The sequence below is a fragment of the Paramormyrops kingsleyae genome, chromosome 7 (assembly GCF_048594095.1).
Source record: "Paramormyrops kingsleyae isolate MSU_618 chromosome 7, PKINGS_0.4, whole genome shotgun sequence".
NCBI lineage: Eukaryota > Metazoa > Chordata > Actinopteri > Osteoglossiformes > Mormyridae > Paramormyrops > Paramormyrops kingsleyae.
Genome location: NC_132803.1, coordinates 2460935 through 2477441, shown reverse-complemented (window position 1 = coordinate 2477441; position 16507 = coordinate 2460935). Strand labels below are relative to the sequence as shown.

Sequence of the window (16507 nt, the reverse complement as noted above, 5' to 3'; positions counted from 1 at the left end):
TCGACGCTGGCAGAGAATGTTCTTACATTTTACCTTTGAACAAAGGTTCCGTCAATGTCAGCATGATAGTAATGTTATCTGATCCAAATATTGTTGAACAATTGTTTAATAAAAATGTTATATTATGAAAGGACTATTTGTGTATAGTGTGAATGAGTTGTCTAGCCTTGAACCCATGATGTTTTAGAGGTACAAAGCAATAGTTCTGCTCACTGTTCTGCGCCCTTTACGGGTTACCCATTATCATTCTTAATTGTAGTAGTAGGATAACATTCTGGGAACATCAGGAAAACTGAACACTTTGAACATCTCCGTACTTATCTCCAAACATAACGTTCAGTAAACGTTCCTAGAATGAACAATAGTTAACTGAGGACATTCTTGATGCAACAGCATGAAACAAGTCATTTGTTTGTTCTTTTTTAATACATCTTCCACTTAACCCCCTAAATCTCTTGCTCACTCTGTACCAGATGTAAAAAAAATAATACTCTCAATGCACACAAGAGAGGTGGAATTACAGAAGTCCCACAGAACCAGAGTGCAGTGTTTTATATGGGATGTAACTGACTGTAAAATGGCACAGAAAGGCCTTGTGGGAATTGAAAGGACACCCCCCCCCACCCAGAGGTTAGCTGGGCAGGTCCTAACGGGTCACTTGCAGGTGGGTCTTCCTCTCTGCAGGTGTTGTTTTAAAGTAACAGCTAAACAATGCAAATCACTTAAACCAGGGTTTTTCAACCCAGTCCTGGCGGACCCCGGACAGTCCACGTTTTCACTCACTCCCAGCTACCACCAAACCATGAAGAACACTGATCTTCTCATATAGGTGTATTGGGAACTAGGAGGGAGCAGAATGGCACTGTGAGGACTGGGCTGAAAAACACCGGCTTAAAGTCATATAAAGGCCAGAAGAAAGAACAGCATGCAAACCAAGGAACAGAGAGCATCAACTCCTAACACCTTCCCTCTGCATTTGGAAACATCACCTCACACAGTGTGTATCGCTCTGGGACGAAGGGATGTATGAACCCAATAAAACATATTCTAAAGGCAAGAAGAAAAACACTAACTGCCTGCCTGCCATCCATCCATCCATCTATCGCTGGGCAACCAGGAATCTATCTCAAGCAACACAGGACACAAGGCCGGGGTTATACTCTGGATGGGATGCAGGACAATTTCCAGACAGGGCAAAGGTGGGATTTGACCCTCAGTGATGTGAGGCGACAGTGCTAACCAGAGACACTGCAGCACCAGGAAATATTCAAACTATCTTAATCAAATACATTCCATATCTTGCCATAATTCCATATGGGAATGGGGGAGGTCAGAATAAGAGTCTGCAATTTCCAAGCACATCTGAAAACCACATTAATGCAGGTGGCATGGCTAGGATTGACCAGTGAAGATAAGTCACAGCCTATGCTGATGTTAGGCACATCAGGGCAGTGAAGATGGGACCACATATCGCGGGGGGGGGGGGACCTGGTCCATGGAGGGCCGGCGGGGGTGCCGGTTTTTGGGACGACCTGTCAATCAGTCAGTAATAAAGCAGTGGTTCTCCACTCCAGTCCTGGGGACGCTCTGTTATTGACTGATCGAGAGGCCATCCCAAACACCCGCATGGCCCTCCATGGACCAGGTCCCCCACCCCTGACATAAGGCATAAAACAAGGAGCAAGATAAGCCATCCTTTGAGAATTGGGAGATTCAAGCATAAGGATGGTCCTTGTTTTACACAATCAGCAGCTTTTAAATACATCGTCGGAATATTCTGTTATACACATGAAGATTATGTGGATTGACTGCACTGCATGTACACAGCTATGCACACACACCATCACAGTGAAGAACTTCTTAGGACAGCATTCACTGCGGCTCACTGGCATCTGGAGGCAGAAGCTGAGCAGATAATTCAGCTATTTTTACAGTTGAGGGACAAAAAAACAATACTGATGGAAAAGAATGAACCTTGACATATCTGAGGTTTTCAAAGGTTTTCCAGAAATTGGACAATAATATTTACAAATAAATGTGTACATCTGATCCAATTAATCACTGGGATATTACTTACAAGCAGGAATAATAACCAGTACATAAACAGGAGAATAGGCGTTTTCAAACCACTGTGGTTTTATATGCCGAAATAAATTTAGTTTGTTTTTATATAAAACTGCCTCTGTAATTTGTAACAAAATCCATCCCACGTCATACTGAGAGGTCCCTGCCCAGCTACTAATGCGTAACATTTCAGGAACGTAGACGGCAGAAAAAGCTTTTGAAAATGACCCCTTCACAAAGCAATTTGGGGGGTGTGATGATATTAACACCATACACTCATTCATAAAGTCACATATCTAAGTTTAGTGCCATAGGGTGTATCTAGTATACCTCATCGGAAACTAAATAAATGTTTAATCTTTAAAAAATACTACATTTACTTGCTTTACATCATATTAAGTGTGGTCTGAAATTAGAAGAGGTCTTTACTGTAGGCCAAATTTGGCATGGACTGCTTTGAATATAATACACCGGTGGCCTTCATTTACAAAGTATTTACAAATATACAATTTACGGCTCTGTGGCCAGGCGTCAAACTAATTATTGTCAAAAAGAGATTACAGAGTTTTGTGATGCAACCAGGTATTTGTCTCCTAGTTCCTTTCTTGGTGGAGTGCAAACAGTGACAGGTTGAGGTCAGAGGTTAGAGGTCATCCACTGTGGGACAGACCACTCTGCTGGGACAGAAGGGTGAGGCAGGAGTCCCGTGGAAAGCTCCACCTCCTCGCTGCTTCCGGGCCATCTGGTGCTGCACCACATGGAGCTGGGTGGGGTCCGAGGATGGGCTGGGGAGGGACCTTCGCCACTCTGGGTGCTCAGCCCACCGCTTTGTGTCCTAGCAGCGTATAGAGTGGGCAGAGGGCACGTCTGTTCCCGCAAAACGCGTGGAGGAAAGCCGATGCCAACAGCAGGACTGTTAGACCCCATTTGCACTCATCTTGGACTTTTGGGACGCTTCTGCATTTTTCACCTGAAAATGCACAAGAAGGATGGATGAGTGTGAACATCGAGATTCAAACCTAAAACCAACTGATCACTTTCAGCTGTAAACTACACTGAGCTCATGTGATGATTCTCCAGTGTTCCACCAAGGCTACAGAGCACGTTGGTTTTATGAGCTAAAGTGGAACAATTAGACAGTAACTCAGCTGATCTTTCAGCTGTCAAATAAGAGCCGATTAAAAAAAATAATAAAGAAGCAGCCATTAAAACCAAGTACCTCTTCCCTCAGTTTTCAATTTTTAATAAGTTTAATTAGTACCTGAGCCCCAGGAAAAACTGAGTTTGGACAATCCTGCTTGTGCTGATCTAGGATCAGCATTTGTGGGCAATCCAAAGTTACCATGATCTTGTTTGGCTGTCAGTTTTAATGACTTTTCAGTAAGTACATTTTTATTTTTGAAGCACATTTACAAACAACTGAAGTTTACCAAAGTGCTGTACAAAATATATTTTCAAAAAAAAAAACAAAGACAAACCCCACAATATTAGTGCCAGACCAAATCATGGGAGCGAGAGAGAAGAGATGAAAACAAATAACTAAAATATTGTTTTGCTAATATGTTCAGTTAGCAGTTAGCAATGTCCATTTATCATTTCCCATAACTTACACTCACACACACCAGAAGTCTTTGCATTTTTAGATAAACAATAATAATACGACAGGTGACACCCTTGACCTACGCTGGCTGCTTTCAGCTGTACCTGTATGACTTGCGTAGTTGTTGGTGGTGCATCTGAACTTGATTTGTCCAAGATCTCCTCTGCCTGGAGAACATAATGTGAAACATGGTTAAATGAAGCCATAAGTTTGACCGTGATATAAAATGGTTTGGTCGTACGTGGCCTAGCGAGTCTGGGGAGCAGGAGTTCATCATGGATAAGCCCCACCTTGTCCTGGGTGACAGTAGCGGGGTCCAGCTTGGCCGACAGGGGCTCCGCTTGCACCGGGGGGTCAGATTTAGAGGCACCCGAGGGAACCTTTGGTAGTAGAGGTGGGGAAGTTAAGCCACGTTGAGTCCCCCCTGGATGTCCGATCTCCTCACGCATTCTCTAAGACTAAGCCCAGACACTCTTGCCACCTTTGTGTACCTCTATGTGTACCTCTATGTTGTTGGGGGATTTGCCCCCAGTAGGGTGGTTCTGAGTGAGCAGCCAGGCTAAGTGTGGATCCCAGTGATGATTAAAAATAAGGAGCATGTTACACACACACCCCCCCCCCCCCCCCCCCCCCCCCCATTGGGGAGACCAGGGCCCTGTTTTGGTCATAACTCAATCTGGAAAAAATGTGCAGCTGCATTGCTTTGATCAGGCCCTATCAAACATTAAGTCAGCATTTCCCAATACAGTCCCCAGGGGCACAGGAGTCGGTCCATGTTTTAGCTCCTTCTCAGCTCCAGGAGCAAAGTGGCCTGTTTATGGCTCCCCAAGGACGCGATTGGGAAACATTGTGTTGAGTAATTCAACACATGAGAATAAAAACGCGAACTTAAAAACCCACGGAGGAAAATGCTAAATGCTACAGCCACAGCAGACATTTCAAAAACCACTCCCCCCTCACCTCTAGCTTGGGCACGGGCGGGATGATGGGGGCTTTGGGGGTGAGGTCCGTCAAGTACATGGCCCGGGACAGGAGCAGCAGTGATGGGGGCACATTCTCCTTCAGGTGCAGGTCCAGCCACTGGGGAAGGAACATGGTTAGAAAGGGCAGGTCATGCTCTCAGGGGCAGGATGTGAGCGCGCAGCCTCTCTGATGCAGGGGGGGGGACCCTGGAGCCTGACTGAAGCAGCATAGGGTACACCCTGGATGGCATGGGACCCTGGAGCCTGACTGAAGCAGCATAGGGTACACCCTGGATGGGATGGGACCCTGGAGCCTGACTGAAGCAGCATAGGGTACACCCTGGATGGGATGGGACCCTGGAGCCTGACTGAAGCAGCATAGGGTACACCCTGGATGGCATGGGACCCTGGAGCCTGACTGAAGCAGCATAGGGTACACCCTGGATGGCATGGGACCCTGGAGCCTGACTGAAGCAGTATAGGGTACACCCTGGATGGGATGGGACCCTGGAGCCTGACTGAAGCAGCATAGGGTACACCCTGGATGGGATGGGACCCTGGAGCCTGACTGAAGCAGCATAGGGTACACCCTGGATGGGATGGGACCCTGGAGCCTGACTGAAGCAGTATAGGGTACACCCTGGATGGCATGGGACCCTGGAGCCTGACTGAAGCAGTATAGGGTACACCCTGGATGGGATGGGACCCTGGAGCCTGACTGAAGCAGCATAGGGTACACCCTGGATGGGATGGGACCCTGGAGCCTGACTGAAGCAGTATAGGGTACACCCTGGATGGCATGGGACCCTGGAGCCTGACTGAAGCAGTATAGGGTACACCCTGGATGGCATGGGACCCTGGAGCCTGACTGAAGCAGTATAGGGTACACCCTGGATGGGATGGGACCCTGGAGCCTGACTGAAGCAGCATAGGGTACACCCTGGATGGGATGGGACCCTGGAGCCTGACTGAAGCAGCATAGGGTACACCCTGGATGGGATGGGACCCTGGAGCCTGACTGAAGCAGCATAGGGTACACCCTGGATGGGATGGGACCCTGGAGCCTGACTGAAGCAGTATAGGGTACACCCTGGATGGCATGGGACCCTGGAGCCTGACTGAAGCAGTATAGGGTACACCCTGGATGGCATGGGACCCTGGAGCCTGACTGAAGCAGTATAGGGTACACCCTGGATGGCATGGGACCCTGGAGCCTGACTGAAGCAGTATAGGGTACACCCTGGATGGGATGGGACCCTGGAGCCTGACTGAAGCAGTATAGGGTACACCCTGGATGGGATGGGACCCTGGAGCCTGACTGAAGCAGTATAGGGTACACCCTGGATGGGATGGGACCCTGGAGCCTGACTGAAGCAGTATAGGGTACACCCTGGATGGGATGGGACCCTGGAGCCTGACTGAAGCAGTATAGGGTACACCCTGGATGGCATGGGACCCTGGAGCCTGACTGAAGCAGTATAGGGTACACCCTGGATGGGATGGGACCCTGGAGCCTGACTGAAGCAGTATAGGGTACACCCTGGATGGGATGGGACCCTGGAGCCTGACTGAAGCAGTATAGGGTACACCCTGGATGGGATGGGACCCTGGAGCCTGACTGAAGCAGTATAGGGTACACCCTGGATGGGATGGGACCCTGGAGCCTGACTGAAGCAGTATAGGGTACACCCTGGATGGCATGGGACCCTGGAGCCTGACTGAAGCAGCATAGGGTACACCCTGGATGGGATGGGACCCTGGAGCCTGACTGAAGCAGCATAGGGTACACCCTGGATGGCATGGGACCCTGGAGCCTGACTGAAGCAGTATAGGGTACACCCTGGATGGCATGGGACCCTGGAGCCTGACTGAAGCAGTATAGGGTACACCCTGGATGGGATGGGACCCTGGAGCCTGACAAGCAGTATAGGGTACACCCTGGATGGCATGGGACCCTGGAGCCTGACAAGCAGTATAGGGTACACCCTGGATGGGATGGGACCCTGGAGCCTGACTGAAGCAGTATAGGGTACACCCTGGATGGGATGGGACCCTGGAGCCTGACTGAAGCAGTATAGGGTACACCCTGGATGGGATGGGACCCTGGAGCCTGACTGAAGCAGTATAGGGTACACCCTGGATGGCATGGGACCCTGGAGCCTGACTGAAGCAGTATAGGGTACACCCTGGATGGGATGGGACCCTGGAGCCTGACTGAAGCAGCATAGGGTACACCCTGGATGGCATGGGACCCTGGAGCCTGACTGAAGCAGTATAGGGTACACCCTGGATGGGATGGGACCCTGGAGCCTGACTGAAGCAGTATAGGGTACACCCTGGATGGGATGGGACCCTGGAGCCTGACAAGCAGTATAGGGTACACCCTGGATGGGATGGGACCCTGGAGCCTGACAAGCAGTATAGGGTACACCCTGGATGGGATACACACATTCATACAAGGGAAATTTCAGAGATGCCAGTTAGCACTGTACACCCTTGGACTGAAACGAGTAATACGGGGAGAACATGCAAAATCCACGCATACAGCAGATGTGGAATCAAACCCCAACCCTGGAGGTGTAAGGAGATAGTATTACCCAGTGAATCACCACACCGGCCCCCCCCACCGGCCACACACTGCTTTTTTAAAATAGGAAAACAAAGCATGGTTGGTGGATTGTTAGACTCATGGGAGTTTTACTCACACAAAAAAGTTCTGAGGGGAGAATGAAAAATGATTTGTTCAGAGAGATAACCAATCAGATCTTGGTCAGATGTCAGACGATTCAAATCAGATGTTTTGGTTTTGCCTGCTCTAGTTGCTTGGACCTGCCTCCTTTACAATCTGATTGGTTCTCTCTCTGAACCAATCACTTTTCAATCTTTGTGTATGTAAAACTCGCATGAGCAGATTGTCAGGCGCATCATACCTGCTGCAGCTGCTGCCGGAGCTGATCCGTGGTCAGGCCCAGCGAGCGCATGCCCCGGCTGCGACACGCCGCCTGCAGCTCGGACACGCTCATGGTGGCCACGCCCTCCTTGGCAATCATCTGTGGACACGTGTACACATGGGCACAGAGCGCCATGGATTACAAATGGCAAGGGCCTCTGATGAACTGGGGAACAAAACTGCTGGGTTAGCGCACAGCTTAACGCATGAACGTAGTCACCTACAGTCAGAACAATGCTAAGTTTAGCATCTCCCATAATAATGACCAAAAATATTTAACTAAATTCATGCATAATATATAAAAACCATGACAGATGACTTAAAATTAAGGCAGTTGCCAAGTTTAATAGGAAAAGCATCAGTCTTTATTTTTTTAATGAATAACATTCATAAAGTGAAAATCTGCAGCGCAGTGAAGAGCAAATTACAGCAGTAATGCATGAGATAATGAGCTGCGCACACGGCTGGCACACGTACGCTCTCCATCTGGGGGGACGTGACCCTACAACCTACTGACCTCATCATCTGCCTTGATGGTGCGCAGCTGCATCATCATCTGGAAGCGCAACAAGTTGTTGGTTCCGATGGGTTGCAGCTCCAGTAACTTGCAGAGGGCCACCAGCTGAGGGCGCTCCAGGTGCTCCAGGGTCAGCTCGTCCTCGAAGAGCTTAGAGAACTGCACGATGTCTTTGGTGGTGGGCTGCTCACCCGTGTGGCGCACCTGCACATCAACAAATATCTCACCGGCTTGCCCATCTTAGCTAATACCCCAATCAGGCAGGATATGGGGTATCCCAAGGCTGTGGGAAGGAACCAAGCATGGACGAGGGGGGGGGGGGGGGCAACACTGGGCAAATATCAACAAATCACTGAATTGAATTTTAACTTAGGAGCAAGAGTTGCATCCCAGGGTCGTGACGGTCAAGAGCCTATTCAATATGCTATGGGTACAAGTTAGGGAACAACCCAGGATGGGGCACAAACCCATTAGAGGGCACAGTCAGACACACATGCACACTCGCACACTCGCACATATGCACACTCGCACACATGCACACCTATAGGCAGTTTGGTAACTCCATAAACCTCAGCATGTTTTTGGACTGTGGGGAGAAACTGGATTACCTGGAGGAAACCCCACGATGACACGGGGAGATCATGCAAACTCCACACACATGGAGCCACAGCGGAGACATGCTACCCCTGCTCATACACCCCAGGCTCCTAAATATGGTCACATATGACTGGGAATCCAGACAGTCTAATAATAGAAGTGCAGCTGTGGTTAGATAAAGGAACAGTCCTTTGTTTGTGTGTCCTTTCGGCTCTCACAGCACGAGTCACTGACGTGGGGCCACAAACACACAACAGCATCCAGAGGTTGAGCAGCAAAGGTAAGCATGGCATATACCAATGGAGATTACAAAGGACTGTTCCACTGTGACTCCTAAGACGATCCCACTACTGTACCCTTGAGAAAGTCAATTAACCCCCAAAAAGCAGAACACTGAAAGCCGCACCTCCCCCCCCAGTAGCAGGGAAACAGGATGACCATTGGAGCTGACCTTCTGCACGTAGGTGGAGAACCTCTGTGTCTCAGCTCCAACCTGGGCCTTGTTCCTCCGGGCCATCTCAGCGATGGTCTCCTGCAGAAATTTGGCCAACTCCAGCTTAGCAGACAGAGACTTCTTCTGCTTCTCTTCCTGCAGGAAGGAGGAGAGGGACAGAGGCATGACTTAGACACACACAGTCATCATTCATACAGTGATATGCAGTTACGTTCAGACCACTGCAGGCGACAGTCATTCAGCAAGTAAGCTCCTAGTAGCTCATGTTAACGGTCCTGAATTCTGTGATGACAAACAAACTACTGAGACTCTAAATCCACTCTACATGTGAGATGGCTCTGTTACCATGGAATCAGGATGACTGCAGTGCTGGAGCTATATGCAAAGCCACAATGCAAAAGAAACAATCAGATATGAGGAGGCACAACTTTAAGCAAAGCTGTGGAGAGGAAAATAAGAACAATATGTTTCAAATTATTTGGTGCTGAATTTCCTTCAGGATTAATAAGGCATATATGTATGTATGTATCATCTATCCATCCATCCATCCAATAATTGAATGAGTCACATTTAGCAAATAATTCAGCAGCGGTGCAACAAATATTGGAGACATCGGAAAGATTCTAATATATATATATGATTCGAATAGAAAAATTCATTCAAATAACTGAAATGTGCAATTCACATTCTGTCCACAATGTGGCACCAGTACAACTCCTCTGACAAGTAACACACACAAAACACAAGTAAACAGAAAAGATGGCAGGTATGAGTCGACAGTCCTCCTAGCACTGCTTCCAGAAGAAAATATTCAAATGTGAAAGTATTCATTAGTTGCAGCCCTAGTTTTTAGTTAGGGAAATTAGAGGTTAGGGAGCTCTGTATGAAACACACACACACACACACACACACACACACACACACACACACACACACACACACACACACACACCTGGGCAACTTAGGTAAAACCTTAGGGTTTCTCTTAGATTGTTTCTGTATCCTGGTCCTCCACGCAGGAGTCTGAGAGGCAGTGATGTAATGGACCTGTGATCAGTGTGGACTCCCCTCCCAGTCTGGCATGCATGTGAACCACAGATGTTGAGATCACAAGAAAAATAAGACAAAGATAATGATGGATGTGCCCTATGGACTTCTGTACAATGCAGAGTTGAAGTGAAAAGATACAGACAAAGCAGTTGTGATTTCACATGTACAGGACATGTTAAAAATGTAGAGGTTCCTTGGTTTGAGTTCTTTACGTTCTTTAAGTAATGAATCGAAAGCAAAGCTAGTTGTCTCTCCTTTTATTTTGCTGATCAGAAAAATAATCCAATCTGCAACTCAAAAACTGTGATATGATCTGAACCATGAGTTTTGGGATCCGATGTACTCCTGCAGATTGTCTCGAAGTCAAGCCACGCTCTTCTTGATTTAAAGGATCTGGGCCTGAACAGTCAAAAGGTTCATTGAAATTAAAGATCACTGTCACTCCCAAGTACTGAACTAAGTAAACGATGCAAGCCCCCCCACCCTAGAGGGCATGACAAGAGCCTGCAGACTCGTACCAGTCACTCTGTTATCAGTCCACAGAGAACACGGAGCACATATTTAGCTATTTTTTCCCCGGTCAAGCATAAACATATTTAGATAGCAACAAACAAAGGCCTATTTTAAAAACAATCTAATTCCAAACAAGAGTCAGCATAGATCTTTTCTAAAGGACAAGACACAGCCTTGTAATCAGGAACAGCCATCACACTGAATGCTAATGGCCTGTAAGGATGCTTTAGTGTTGCACAGTATTCAGATACTGAAATAGTACTGAGATATCTTGTCATTTCAGGTGCCAAAAGTATGGTCCTTCAAGAAGGTGCCAAAGGTATGGTACTTCAAGAAGGTGCCAAAGGTATGGTACTTCAAGAAGGTGCCAAAGGTATGGTACTTCAAGAAGGTGCCAAAGGTATGGTACTTCAAGGTGTTGGTTTTCCACAGGCATAAAAACTGGTATCAGCTCCGAATGACATCACAACGCAAAGCAGGTATTTCGTACAGAATTCAAAAAATGCCTATAGTAGGACTTATCCCAAAGGCTAAGGGTACAAGGCAGGGAACAACCTAGGATGGGGTGCCACCCCATGGCAGTGCCCACTCACACGGCATTCCCGCACACGGCATTCCCGCACACGGCATTCCCGCACACGGCATTCCCGCACACGGCATTCCCCCACACGGCATTCCCACACACATGCACACATATGGGCAATTTGGTAACTTAATCTCAGCATGTTTTTTGACGGGGGGGGGGGGGGGAACGGGAGTAACCTGAGGACATGAAAACTCCACACACATGTAGAAGACTTGAACCCGGGTCCCAGAGGTGTGAGGCAACAGTGCCAACCCCTTACTCGATACAATAATAATCTCCATTATTGTAGTAGTTGCATCTATAGCGCTGGTGGTGCTAATTTGAACATTCATAAAAGTATTAATATGAATATTAATTTTAATGAATATTGGCTGGAAGCAGCATTCACATAATATTTCTGAGAACAAGGAGAATAACAAAAAGAACAAATATTTGCAAAGAAGTGAACATCACTATATAGTTTCTGTAAGGACTCATTCCCTGTGATACCATTACAGGAGAACCATTGCTGCAAGTACAATCATCCACAACTTGTCAACAAAAGTGGACGGACAAAGCAAAATATGACATTAATTTGCTCACGTGGCTGACAGTCAGGGCAAACCCACAGGCACTGCAAAGCTCGTGTAAAGGATATTTAAAATAACAGATAAAGGGAGCAAACACGCTGAACTTAGCAATGCAGCTCGCCGACAAACATCCCAACTTATCTGAAGGATTTAAAGAGCACCAGGTTAGCACATGTGCTACATGATTATCAGGCCTGTCCTTCAAATAAGTGAAATAAATGTGATTTATTTTGGTGACAAGTGAACTTTTTTACCATTTCAGTTTGAGAAGCAAAATTAAGAGCAATGATAGCCTTAATGTTTAAAGGGGCAGTTCACCCCAAAACTGAAAAAGCACTAAAACGCCTCTAAAATGTATCTATCTACCAATCAATGTTGTTCTGCTGGAAGTTGCCTAGTTTTGGAAATACGAGCCACAGAAATGCCAATCTTCTCTTTAATATAATGGGACTGAATGGCATTCCTTCTGTGTTGTTTAAAGTACCAAAACAATACATTAGAAAAATTCAACAGCAATGTCTCTTACCAGAAATCACGACCTGGTTACTCAAGATAATCCACAGACTATGTAGTGAGCAGTTTAATGTTCAATGGCAGTATAGCTCAGCAGCTGCAGCTGAATAATTGTAGTTTTGTCACAACATGTTCAGTATTGCTCTGCACCTGTGACATATCAGGCTACATTTGATTGATATTGACTAAATATGTTGGGCCCATTTAATTAATTAAAAAATCATTTGAAGTTCCATCTATTTATCCATTAATTTTCCTGCCGTTTTAGTTTTTTGCTGTGGTATTGGTATCAAAACATTCTAGGCAGGTATTGTATCAAAGTCATGATTTTGGTATTGCGACAATACTATGGTGCTTTTCCACTGCACCAGGTACAGTTCTTTTGGTTCTTCAAGGTGCTGGTTTTCCACTGGCATAAAAGTGGCACCAGGGCTTGATGACATCACAAAGCGAGTTGGGATATTTTGTACTGAATTTGAATAATGACTATGGTATATTATAGGGCTGGCTGATGTGCAACATTAATGCGATTCTCATATCGCAAGGACCACGATAACTCATTTGAGATCAGGCTGTTTCATATATTTGTTCAGTATGGACATTATAGTGTGCGGGGAGGGTTTAAGTTGCACTAAAACATTTTTACTTTGTCATTGGAAACAAAACTTAGCAAGGATTGCATTTTTAATGATTGTTCCTTTGATTCTTACTTTCATCCTTGCAATTTACATCACTCCTAGACATGCTTGCTAGAAAATTTATTTTGAACTCTGGATCTTCCGACCAGATCTCAATTAAAGCTTGGGTATCTTCATTTGTCGACGCATATATTATTATTTATTATTATTGTTCTTTTTTTTAAATTCGTTTATCATTGTTCATACCTGCATTGCATTTCAGAGGTCGGCTATTTGCATAACCAGCTGACAAAGTGTTTGCAAGTCTCACCAAAAGTACTGAAGTATCAGAAAAGTACCCAGCTGGATTGGTAATTTAGGTACCAGAACTTTTGGTAACGCTCCTCAACTGGAAGTCAATGGAAAAGTGCGTTACCTGGCGCAGTGGAAAACCGGCCTGTGTTATCCCTATATTATCAGATAAAAGCATCTAAATCACATCAACTTGGTTCATGATTGTGATTCAAATGAAAGGCTTCATAGAACATCCACGAAAGCTTGAACAACTATTCCCTCAAAGAAAACCATAAACCACATGTGAACATAGTTTTAAACTGGTGTCCACACAGGACAGGCAGGAAGAGTGGAAACCTGGACTTGCCTTCTTTGATTCTGTCTCAAAGGTGGACGGCAGCATCTCAGGGAAGAGCTTGAGGAAAACCGGCAGGAGAAACTCCATGAACGGAACGATGACAAACACCATGAAGGGTAAGAGGCGGAAGAGGTCTGCACATGTCCTCATGAGCTAGGGGAGACGACGCGGACTGGGTTAGAGCACGCAGCAGAAGGCAGGCAGCACAAACTATAGACAGGCACCATGATAACTGATGCAACAAGAACATATATAGAGTTATACATCCAAAACACCTTGGATCACACTTTCAAATCAGAAAAACACTAACTCAGTCTCATAACCAAACTCGTAAACATCAGTTATGCCACAACACATTTGGGCAAAAGAAAGAGCAAACAAGTTAAGTCCTGCATTATATCAGGACAATCAGACCACGACAGAAGGTGCTCTACCATCTTCAAGTTCATGACTAGGGCTGCACAATATTAAATACGGCTAGTGGAACACGCCACATACTACTGTTCTGGTAAATCATGGAAGCGATAGGAACTGAAGTGGTGGTGAAGAAAGGGACAGATCAGCAGCCACATCTTTTAAAAAGAGGAATCATTGTGAATAAACAAGGTAAAAAGACTTTGGTGGTGTGGTGGTACATTTTGCAGTTTAAAGTCCGACACGTTTATTACATATAAGTCTAGGTTATACAAATTACTACTACTGATTTATGTCTGTTGCCAACTTATTTGACATACTCTCTTGGAAGATAAGTTCTGTTTGGCTACAGTTAATTTCAGGTAAATTTAATTTCCTTTTTTGTTTTATAGATGGCACAATATTAAGTAAAAAATATTTAAAATAAGCGTGATGTGATATTACGCAGTCCTAGTCATGATGACGGGAAATAATAACTTCACCTATTCCCAAGACCAAACCATCAGAATGAGGGGGGCGGGGGGGCTAAACAAGGGCTACTGTGAAAGCAATGAAAATGCAGGGAGAAGCTCCCCTACTCGTCTCCTCTCCCTCCTGGTGAGCTGTTGGCCGTGCAGGAGCTGCCACACCATCCGCCCGGCGATCTTCGTGTCGATTCCCAGGAGGCGGAATCCATGGTAATAGTGCTTCAGCTCGTCCAACACCCTCTGGCCGAGGGATTTCCTGGCCACTATTATCTCTGCAGCGCTAGGGGTGGGGGCAGGGCGGACGGGGTCGGGATCCTTTGGAGGAGGGCTGTCATTCTGCGTAGGGCTGCCCTCGGCTGGCTTCTCCTTAGCCTCCTGGAACCAGGCGCAGGAGGTGTGGAGGGGACGAGCCGGCGTGCAGGCAGAGCCGGCGGGAGTCCACACGGGGTGGGGGTGTAATAACCATGAGGGGCCCACGGGCTGCGTAGTAAGTTCCAGGTGGTATCGAACACATGCCGTGGGGGGCAAGCACAAGCGGCCACGCCTTTTTGAAAGCAAGTAGGTCCCCCTGTAACCAAAAAGCGAACAATGTGGGGAGTGTAACACTGCAGTGGTTTGACAGGCGAGATGCATTATCCAAGATACAAGCGAGAGCATTTAACGAGTGTTACAATAAAGGTCAACTTCGAATTATCAAAAACGCTAAACAGACCTGATAGTTACCAGCTTGTGCCTGAATCCTATTAATTAAACCTGCCTTGCTCATTCAAATTGCAGCAAGACATCTCACCTGGATCTCGTCACAGCGAGCAGCACTTGAGAACTGAACACTGCCATGGTCCATGCAAGACACAGGTCCCGTTTCCTGAAATAATTACAGTTCAGTGCCCACAGCGACCTCCAGTGTCTGCACCTTAATATCACTGACGGTGTAAGGGGGGGGGGGGGGGGGGGGGCATGAATTCTCTTTTTAAAGCCATTTTACTACCCATTGCATTATACCCGCGACACTGGTTAATGTTAGAAACACGTGCCTCTCCAGCCAAAATCAGCGGTAAGTACTAGCAGTGTTATGCAGGGACACCCTCCCAGGCGAAGAGGTGACAGCTGATCAGGAAGAATTCAGGACAGCGGACACCATAGATCCTAAACAGTAATGAAGTCTCCAAAAACCCTACATGTTTCAATGGACATTCCCTCCAGTATGAGGGAAATTAGAAACCCATCTGATCTTGCAGGCAGCCGAAATCTGGACATCGTACATTCGCCCAGCCGGCATGATCGTCTCAGGCTGTCAGTTAACTTACTCGCCTCCTATAGTTACACTAACTAGCTTCGTGACACGGCGGCTAGCTTATGTCTAGGGACAAAATGCAAAAAAAAGTAACGCCTATCACGCCCTTCTGTATTACTAATGCATTATTTAGGAGAAGCCAAAGTCAAAGCTGGGGAAGAAAATAAAAACCGCAGCTGCATATCCAAAAGTAAAAGGAAAATAACGTTTCGGGGTTAAAACACAGATCCCTTCAGTGCTGTTTTCCCGGCATCTTTTCACTTGTTTCAATCGTCGTTTTTATCTTAAGGAGCAAACTCACCTAAAGATAGTCGGAGTCAAATTTCCGACACGCACAAGCACTTTCAGTCGCAATAAGACGCCGGTTCACCGTGAAAAGTACGATCCATTCGAATTTTTAGCCGTGAGTTTTAACACTAATGTAGGTGTGTTACCTGAAAACACATATATAAGGGTCGGAAATCAAAGCGCACCGCAGTCATCTAACGTACCTATCCGTCCCGGACAGGCGCCGCCGCTGGCGCGAGGGCCCCGTTGTTATTGAAGAGGTTATTGCAGGTCAAACAAACTTGACAGGCCAGTGACGTAGAGGATCAGGCGAGCACACCGAGCAGCCAATCCCGAGACCCCGACCCCAGTACAGCTCACGGCGCTCTGCGAGACCGATTGGCTGAAGAAGAACTGATCC

At 46.6% G+C, this 16507-nt stretch overlaps 1 protein-coding gene across 2 annotated transcripts; it reads right to left on the bottom strand.

Annotated features, from left to right (window-relative positions):
• Positions 1–88: 88 nt before the first annotated feature.
• letm2 (leucine zipper-EF-hand containing transmembrane protein 2) lies at positions 89–16405 on the bottom strand. 2 transcript variants are annotated; one of them, XM_072714029.1, is made up of 11 exons: positions 16311–16405; positions 15316–15390; positions 14637–15093; positions 13650–13797; positions 9142–9275; positions 8094–8297; positions 7557–7676; positions 4625–4744; positions 3955–4044; positions 3769–3831; positions 89–3034 (listed from the first exon to the last, which is right to left on the bottom strand). In XM_072714029.1, exons 2-11 carry the CDS (start codon positions 15360–15362, stop codon positions 2981–2983), a joined length of 1437 nt encoding a protein of 478 aa, XP_072570130.1. In that variant the 5' UTR covers positions 15363–15390; positions 16311–16405; the 3' UTR covers positions 89–2980. The 2 variants fall into 2 exon arrangements, with proteins under 2 accessions (XP_072570130.1, XP_072570131.1); XM_072714030.1 differs by having other exon boundaries at positions 16121–16369.
• Between the last annotated feature and the right edge of the window lie 102 nt (positions 16406–16507).

What these genes read in the sequence shown, in the direction of transcription:
- letm2 (XM_072714029.1), bottom strand. Translation starts at nt 15,362, where the DNA reads ATGGCAGTGTTCAGTTCTCAAGTGCTGCTCGCTGTGACGAGATCCAG. An exon ending in CTCGCTGTGACGAGATCCAG is followed by an intron (nt 15,094 to 15,315) that starts GTGAGATGTCTT and finishes TTTTGGTTACAG; the next exon opens with GGGGACCTACTTGCTTTCAA. An exon ending in CCATCAAGGCAGATGATGAG is followed by an intron (nt 7,677 to 8,093) that starts GTCAGTAGGTTG and finishes ACGTGTCCACAG; the next exon opens with ATGATTGCCAAGGAGGGCGT.